Here is a 9,225-nt window from a genome sequence, read left to right as displayed (position 1 = left end):
CCCCCCCTGCCCTCTCTCTTTGCCATTTCTGCTTGCTTCCTTTTTAGTTATTTTGTGGAGGCCTGACTCTTGTTCGCACCGTACTATTCCTCTACCAATCTCCTGCATGTGACACAGACCGGTCGACCAAGTGTGCAACTGGTAAAAAAAAACACTTGCAAGTGTGCAAACTTTGAGTTGTGCACTTTTAAGTGTTTAACTCCGAGCACTTACAAATGCACACCCACGACGTTGCACAATTGCAACGTGTCTACCGGGTTGCACCCTTGATAGTTTTTGAGTGCACTCATCCAGCGCTGACTGTACTACCCTGTGGCGCTGTCTGTGGCGAGGTAGGTGCGCGTACTCTGCTCGAGGCGTGACGAGCTGCACTAGAGTACCACTGACATCCGGACCGGATCGTCACCGAGGTGCACAGTCCGTTCCGCTCCATCACATCCCAGCGGGTCTCGAAGGCTAAAATCGAAATAAATAAAATAGATAAAGAGATAGATAGATTTGTGTGAGTGAGCGTATGTGTCGGGGAAAAAGGGGGAGGGGGACTCTCACGGTCTATCACGTGGTTTAAAGGTAAACTATAGCACTTACAGTACAATCAGGGCAACTCCCGCAAACGCTCGCCTAGGGCCAAAACAAACCAACTTGTACCTCATTCTGGCCGACTGCCCCAGCCTTGAAGGTATCTCGGAATCTTGAAAGAAGCGCGCTTGCAGGCATTTTGGTAAAATGCGGCATAAATAGAGGTCCACTATCGGACGTTGAAGGGGGGTAGAAGAAACAGCATGCTGCGGCACGGGAGAGCGATTGTGTTGGCGAGTGCTTCCGCCAAGAGTGTACTTTGCAACTAGGGCCCGATGACAAAAAGTCCGACATGAAAATAAACGGACTTATCTCGCCATGAGGATGCACTGTTCTTTTTTTCTCTTTTGTTGATCTCCTGTCTTGTTCATCTAGGGCCGGGTTATACAATACGGAGGCTGAGTTAGCTTTAAGTCCTGCATCCAGGGTTTCAAGTTGCTTGGCCGACTTGGGGATCGTCTATCGTCCAGCAAGTACGTCCTTCTTTTCGGGAGCTCGGCGCCTGCGATACTCAGGGTAGGCCACCCCGCATCACACCCATGAACTGCAGGCAACATGTTGCCTACTATCAGGCGCTATGAGAGCTTGTCAGTTTCGTAACGGCGAATGACGAAAGTACTTCTGGATGATCCCTTGGCCGAATACACTTAGGCAAACCGGGACTCGGTCACGCTAACAGGAGTGCGTACAGCAAAGGAAGACAAAGCAAATGAAACATGTAAGAATATTAAAGAAATTTTAATAATACTAAGCTAAAACCAATTTTCGATGTTTCCCATTGAAAACACTGCCTGAGACTTGACGAAGAATGAACTCTCTCTTAGTGTAGGACAGCAAGATGTCAGTTATGAGGAAGATCTGAGACAAAAATGAAATAAGTTAACGCAGGCAAGATGGGACGAGGCTCAAACAAATACAATACTCATTTGTGGAGAAAACACAAAATTCAAGAGGCTGGCTTACCTGGGCAATAGCAAAAGCTAAACCGACACCAAAGTAAAAGTTTGCATTTGCTGAACGAGCATAAATCCATAGGTGCCACACAGTTGGTCCCAATACAGATGTTATTATAAATGCAGCCAAGACAATAAATCCTTGTTGTAAATCTGCAATTAAAAAAATAAAACCTCAGCAGGTTGATTACAAGCGCTTTTTAAAAATTACAGTTTTAGATAAAAGCACATAATTTAGAGGCAGTGACAAGTATAATATCTTACATGGAAAAATATGGGCCCACATGGGAAGGAGTGCCAAGTAAAAACCAACGTCTCCAAGACTTGGGTAAGATTTGAACATTGCTGTAATACCAGTAAGTGTTGCTGCAAGTAGTACAGGATCTCGACGAGTCCGTAGGGACAATGGCAGAAGATATAAAACTAGAGCATTCATCTGGAATGCCCATAAATATAGCAGGCGGAAATGTTCAAACATCTCAGTAAAGAAATACCAGAATAAACCAATATTTGGCCTGAGGTCTGGTACAAGCAACCTGGGAAAAGCAGAAGAACAGATAAGGCTTCAAGAACTAGAGCAATTTAATAAAGCAGTAGTACTCATACTTGATGAATGTACAACTCACATGAAGCCATATACAGAATGGACAAACTCCCATCCTCCACTGATATAGCAAGAAAGGACCAACAAACTACTTGTCATTGCTGCAAATAGCCCAATTGTAGCAGCCATAGACCTAACCCAGTGATCTGAATTTGTTGATTGCAAAGCTCTGGGTAAAATTTTTTGATAAATTTTTGGTAATTTTGATGTGACTGACTTTGATTTATTTACAGGGGGTAGAGTATGATATCCAATGCATATAGCAGCAGGTACTATGAGCACTATTGGGTACAATGACTGTAGAGTTGCCAGGGATAAAAATAAACACACAACAGGTCTATTACCTGGAACACAGAAGTAGTCATTTTAGTTTTGAATGAGCAATACAAATATTTAAGACAATGATTGAATTTTTCTAGAGAGAATTACTAACCCTTGACCATACAGAAAAATGAAGCAGCAAGGCAGAAGTTACTGAAGACTGTAGTAGTTTGAGCAACAGTATTGAATAAAATGTATGGATTGAATAAGTATGCAGCTACAACGTACAGTGGCTGTCTTTTGACATCTTTATCTGTAAGTAAGAGTTCTTTTACCTCTTCGCTGTACTCATCCTTATCCTCATTCTGGCGCCTCATCTGATAAAAGTATCAGGAAACAAAAAGAAGCATAAATATTTTTACAATAGACTCATTGTTTCACCCTTAATTTTCCTAGACTTACTAGATGTTTCATGTATTCAACTGCAGTGAGGTACAATAGATGACCAGTTAGGAGATCAAAGATGATAAAAATAGCAGATAGATAAGGAGTTGCTTGATCAATTAGCTGGCTGTAAATGACCAATCCCACAGGGCTCTCATGAAACATATCACCACTGTATGGATTGATCCCATCCTTGTACAAGGCCACACCTTCTGTCACTGGAAACAGAAATAATTTAAGATTCTGAACATTCAAAAAATTAATTAAGGCAATAATCAAGTTATTGATAAAGTGAAGCTACCTTTCTTCCATGAATTTATTGGTGTAGATACTTCTACTCGACCAGAAACAGTAGCTTTAAATTCAGAATTATACAGCCAAATGCGCAGTATTAAAGCAAAACCATACTCAAGGCAAAGAGACTTAAAAGTGTCTGAAGAACCCATACCGGTGACAACTTATAGGTTAGATACTAGCAGTAGACAAGTGGAAGCAGATAGCAAATGGAGTAACGAAATAATATAGCAAAATTATTGTTACGCCATTTTCCATTCAAAAGATAACTGCGAAAGAGGATTAAATAATTCATTCACATGACAGTTGAGGATATAAACATTTGGCTGACAATCAACAACAAACTTTACTGACCCCTCCCCTTCCCCTTCCTCTCCAGTTCAACAACTGACGGTTGCAGTGATACCAATGTGACGGTTTGAAATTTCGGACCAAAGATTTGAAACCCATCTAAAGATGCCCTTTTATTCGCCATTAAGATTTTGGTTCGAAATTATCCGAAAAGTTGTCCCGGTATGTTCAAACAAATAAGGCTGTCAAAACATAATAATTCAACAATAAAAATTAAACAAATAGTGAACTGCCCGCGCAATTTAAACATTTTGCGTGAACTTTCGTCAAAGAGAAGATAGACTGATAGAAGAAAATTTAACATTCAACCGTATTACAGGTACCTTTTTTCAGATTTAATTGAATTTTCACGATTTCGTATGTAGTCTTCAGTAAGTACTCCTATTCTTTAACAGCAGCAATGTCATTCGAAAGCTACGTTTTGATCATACTAGCATGCTGGATCATCTGTCAGTTTGTTTTGGCTTTCTTAAGGTTCTTATTTTGGTGTTTACTCATATCACTCATAGCTATTCTTGCATATCCTCAAGAGAGCAAGCAAATCTTTAGTGTGCACATTATTCCATCTCTGAAAGCTGCTTTGGACTTTCTGCGTGCACAAATTATTGATCTCAGAAGATTGAACTAAACACCAAAGCACTGATTGTTGGTTTGAGATGGGTCGCTAGTCAAGATGAGGGATAAAATAAAATCATTATGCCATATGCCGTTTACACTGTGTATTTTACTAGTGTCACCTGCAAAATTTTGCATCTTACAAGTAGTACAAAATATTCTTTTCAAAGATTTCTTAGACATTTGACTCTACAAATTTTTCAACATCAAATAATACATTGACCAAAACAAGAAAACATAACAATCATGTAATGAAACGTGAAGAAAATCATAAATCAAAGTAAAATCTTAAACAAAGACTGGAAGGGGGTTCTTAAACTACAATATAATTTTATCACAGATGAAAGAGATGACAGACACGTTACACGTTACACTACATTCACTGGTTGAGAGATTGTTAGAGATTTTCTTTTCTAAACTCCATAATTAAATATAGATACCCTTGGCTTCACTCTCACAAGACATCAATGTTATACAAGAGCAAGGAAATATATAGCTACAGATCCATATGAGTAGGAATTTATATATTCCTCATTCTTAAAAAGCAATGTCTTCCAAGGTAATTCCCTAAGTACAGGAAAAGTTATATGTTTAACATTATATTATTGATAATCTGAATTTCTTAATTCACTTGATGTACAGGAAATAAATTATTTAATGGAAAGGTGGATCTTTATGAGGCTTCAATGCATCATGCATAGCATATCTCCATGTCCAGGCACGAGCAATATTTTCAAACATTTTCCTGTCCTGCTTGTAGAGCGAACCTATTTCAGGCTCCATACACACCTGAAAAATTCAGAAATCAAGACTGGGAATCCAGGAATAATCCAATTGATGAGAAGAAATAATTACCTGGCAGTAGGGATCAGTCAGTAGACTTTGAATTGATATTAAGACTTTAGATAAGGTTAAGGCCAAGCTCCAATTATGTTGTATTGAGTCAATCCCAACGTCTCCATGGCGTGACACATTTGGATGGAAAATGCGTGTTACAAACCTGACAGTTGGAGGACTCATTGGATAGCTGTTAAGTTAAAGTAGATCGCAAATTTTTACATCAAACAAAGAAAGTTCAAAGGTAGGGTTTCAAAAGATCTACTCTCATTCAGACTTACCTGTATGGGACTTGTAAATAAAGATAAAATAAACCTCCTGCGTATGGACTATCTGCTGGTCCTCGTATGGTAGCTTGCCAGTGACAACATTTAACATCCAATGGAATGGCTTCAATACCCTCCGGAGGATCAGTTCGGAGAGCTAAAAGATAAATAAAAAGGCAAAATGCAACTGGTGAATGCTGGTAACAGATCTCTTTGCCCACTTTTCATTTGTATTTCAATGACAGAAAATTACGTACTCTTTAGTTCCATCTTCAGGCGGTTTCTACGCCATGAATTTTCTTCACCAGGAGGCACTGACTGAGCAGACATTTGCTGGACACAGGTACGGCAGGGAGCACTAGTCAACCTAAACAAAACAACCAGAATAATGTAAATATAATTGTATAAGGGGATAAATTAATTTTGAAACCAAGAAAAATAACGATACAAACAAATACTAACATAACACCATAGGTACGAAACCAGTCATCCACAAAATAAATTTGTCTGAAAAGAGGCCACCTAAGCAAAGTATATTTCTCCCAATCAGCATCAGAAATATTGGACATGAGCAGATGACGCCATCGTTTACACACATATGCACAGGTCCAAAGAGACAAGTCATCCAAGTAGGAGAACAAAGTGAGTAACACTGGAAAATTTCAAAGCAAATAAGTACACAAAGATTAATCTTCCAAAGATATGCACTTTTGCCAAATCTTACCCTCTGGGGGAAGGTTGTCCACAAGTCCTGCAGTAATGTTATCTCCTTCCTCCCGATGATTGCAAAGCAATTCTAATTGCTTTGGGAGTGAGATAGGAACATTTGGTGGAGGAATCGGGACCAATTCTCTTGGCTCGTCATCTGGATCTGGAGGTGGAGGACCTTGATTATTTTGATTTGCATTCCTCTCCGGACCCATGTCTGAGGGTTCATCATTGCCAGAGTCACCATCATCCCCCTTCTGAAATGTACATTGCATGGTCAGGTGTTAAAATACAAAATGATTTTTACCAATTTTAACAATACAGTATTAGGGCTGGAGTAAGAGGCCTGGAGTATTATTGGACCAAATCCAATTCCACTCTCACTCAGAAAGATCTTACTAATATTTTTTTCAACATGGAGCAATGACATGAATTACTTTTGATATCTTTGTGCCTAACTCATCAAAGGAATCAGTTAAATACAATGTTAATGCCCAAACGCTGTTTCCCTTTTCATAGACAAGAGTAAAGTAGTACGGCCACCCACGCTCACAGCATTCCTATCAGAAATTCACCTTCACCCCTACTCCAGCGCCTTGTACATGGATTCAATTTATTTACCTCACTGAAGAAAAACATGGGGCCAGGGTCAACTGGATATACAAAAGCATGGCAGGTAGCACAAACTGGTTCTCCATAACATGGCCCAAAGTAGCCATTACACAATGAACAAGAAAAATGCTGCAAGTTTATTAGACAACATTAAGAAAGGAAACTGACCAATTACAATCCATTAAAAAATAGAAGCACAGTGCTTACATTGAAACGGAAATTCTCGTCAAAACTCATGTGAGGAACATTGTTAATACTGCGAGCTGGTCTAGTTGGCATTTGCTTAGTACAAATCATACGTTTCTTCATTCCTGAACTGAATGTGCACGAACAAGATGGGTCAGAGGCAGGGTCATCTGTTGGTGGCGATGCCTTGTCTTCTGGCAGGTGTCCATTTGAACTACCGTTGTTACTTTCCATTATCAACGGTCAGTACTGCACCAATAGCAAGGTGACCAATAGTTATATCATACGGGGCAAGAATGTTGCTAAAGGCTATTTAGTATTCAATCACGTAGAGAGATGTATATTTACATGTAAGAACAACGAAAGGTGGTTAGTGGCGTCCTAAACTGTTGACGGCCCCTCCCAGTGCACAACTAATATTAGCACATTCTGCAAAACATAAGTTCCCAAAACAAACTGAATCTCAAGAGAAAATCTATACGAAACACAAATCACTGAAAACTAAACTTTCACGCAGTTAAATAAGAAACTGCCGAAACTAGCATGCCAGTAAAACCAGAGCCTGAAAACCTAACACACAACAAAAAATAAACAAGCAGAAGGTTGTTGAGTATATCGATTGTGAAAGTCGACTCAACTCAAAGTTAACAGTTCTACAAACCTTACCGCGTCTTCCTCATCTTTCCCGCTTTTCAAACAACAGTTCCGAATGAAATTTGTTACATCTCTGGAGGGGGAATCGGAAAATGTGTCTTTTTTTTATCTTTAATTGTTTTAGAACGTGACAACAAGACAACTGGAAAATGGACAAACCGAAGTTTGAGTGTTGAACTGCAGGTTGAATACGGGGGAGAAAACTTTAGCGCGTTGTTGTTGGCCATCCAAATCCTGTCGGGCCACTACCCAAACAGTAAAACTGGAGCTTCCCCTAACTTTACTGTTTTACTTTTGTATTTCTGATTTTCATGAATTAAAACTTGTAGGAAAATGCCCAGAATGTAAGTCTGCGTATGTGGTTTGCGCCTATTTGCGTTAAATGTGGCGAGATGCGAGTTTGAAAACTGTCTATTTTAATGATGCGTGTTGGTACGTGACGGTGCGTTATTGTTTGGGTGAGGGAGCCGCGAAGGGAAGAAGTCTCGAAGTTTGTCGTGTGATTTTTTGAATGAATTTAGAAATGGGAGGAGTTTCTGGTTCAACGAGTGTATGTAATATTATTTTGGTCCAATGCGTGTTGTGTTTTACATATTGTCGGCTCGTTGCCGAACGGAAAAAGTCGACTTGTTGTGGAGTCATAACCTATGTAGGTTATGTTGTCAATTTGGTGAGTATTTTTTTCTGGTTGTACTCATTTAAATGTAATATAATGAAAGAAAATAATCAACTCTCCAGATATACAAGCATAGGTTTTAACTTCATTAAATTAATACAAGTAATTTTCAGTCACAACTAGTAACGAATTCAGTAAATTGTACAATAACAATACAAACAGCGTTGAAGAATTCAGAATGTTAATCAGAACAAATCATACCTGTCAATCACTGAATGTCCCAGCAAAATTATAATCAAAGTTTTGAAATTACTATAGAAAAAATTGCACTTCAGTGGAGTATTGCAGTTGCAGTATATACATCATTGGGATAAAAACAACAGATAATGAAAACAGTCTTTAAAACAAGTCTCCAGTTTAACTTTAAAAGGAACAGATAGACACCAGGGCCTTTGCACAAACCCACTTGATAGCTTTTTCAAAACAGAAGGGTGGGTTTAAAAAATATTTAGGATAAGTGATGCTAGTGTTACTGATAACAAATCAAAGGCTTTGAATAAACTTTGAATTTTAAAATACTGGATAGCAACTCAAATTTTAACAAAGCAAAGTGACTGGTACGTTTCTTCCGTAGGGAACAAATTTTAGTGGTCTTGCAATAGCAGACTGCAACGTACATGAATTCTTTCAATTAAACAAGAAGGACATGGAAGGCAAAATTAACTTTTTACCAATAAACTTGATTTTGAATTGTAATGAACAAAATTATATAAACTAAAATTAGAGCAAGCAATTAGGAACGCTGTTAAGTGATCAAAGTCTTTGGTGAGCGACAAATAGAAAATCAAGAACTGGATAGATTTCACAAGCTTTAACACAAACAAACAGACATATGCAAAACTTTTTGATCATCACTGGTGTAATAGGCTTTGCTATGGCTCAGCCAAAAAGTAATATTAAACTTGCACAATTTAGCAAAAAAAAAACATAAATTGTATGTGCCATGCAAAGTACGTGCATGAATAATTAGAAAGAATAAACTTTTTCATCTCAAAAACAAAAAATAAATAAACTTTTTCATCTCAAAAACAGAAAATAAATAACCTTTGCAACTAAAAAAACTATGATGAAACTATGAAGAAAAAAAAGAAAAAAAAAACTATGAGTGTGACATGATGGCATGCTTTTTCTCGCAGTTCCTCTTGACTGGCTTTTTGAGGACCTGGTTCATGACCAGCACCACAT

General features: G+C 38.4%; 2 protein-coding genes across 3 annotated transcripts; both read right to left on the bottom strand.

Annotated features, from left to right (window-relative positions):
- Positions 1–1,298: 1,298 nt before the first annotated feature.
- LOC113207161 (phosphatidylinositol glycan anchor biosynthesis class U protein) lies at positions 1,299–3,525 on the bottom strand. 2 transcript variants are annotated; one of them, XM_052272835.1, is made up of 8 exons: positions 3,490–3,525; positions 3,143–3,404; positions 2,860–3,059; positions 2,570–2,774; positions 2,159–2,480; positions 1,797–2,068; positions 1,543–1,685; positions 1,299–1,437 (listed from the first exon to the last, which is right to left on the bottom strand). In XM_052272835.1, the coding sequence occupies exons 2-8, from the start codon at positions 3,285–3,287 to the stop codon at positions 1,327–1,329; spliced, it is 1,398 nt and encodes a 465-aa protein (XP_052128795.1). In that variant the 5' UTR covers positions 3,288–3,404; positions 3,490–3,525; the 3' UTR covers positions 1,299–1,326. The 2 variants fall into 2 exon arrangements, with proteins under 2 accessions (XP_052128795.1, XP_026279353.1); XM_026423568.2 differs by having other exon boundaries at positions 3,143–3,524.
- A 665-nt stretch (positions 3,526–4,190) lies between these two features.
- On the bottom strand, positions 4,191–7,337 carry LOC113207162 (uncharacterized). Its single transcript, XM_026423570.2, has 9 exons — positions 7,059–7,337; positions 6,732–6,959; positions 6,534–6,653; positions 5,929–6,169; positions 5,667–5,856; positions 5,462–5,571; positions 5,220–5,361; positions 4,957–5,128; positions 4,191–4,890 (listed from the first exon to the last, which is right to left on the bottom strand). Exons 2-9 carry the CDS (start codon positions 6,942–6,944, stop codon positions 4,756–4,758), a joined length of 1,323 nt encoding a protein of 440 aa, XP_026279355.1. The 5' UTR covers positions 6,945–6,959; positions 7,059–7,337; the 3' UTR covers positions 4,191–4,755.
- Between the last annotated feature and the right edge of the window lie 1,888 nt (positions 7,338–9,225).

Source organism: Frankliniella occidentalis, unplaced genomic scaffold, assembly GCF_000697945.3.
Source record: "Frankliniella occidentalis isolate FOCC.00 unplaced genomic scaffold, Focc_3.1 Scaffold226, whole genome shotgun sequence".
NCBI lineage: Eukaryota > Metazoa > Arthropoda > Insecta > Thysanoptera > Thripidae > Frankliniella > Frankliniella occidentalis.
The sequence above is the reverse complement of the archived record's forward strand: the minus strand, read 5'-3'. Positions and strand labels throughout refer to the sequence as shown.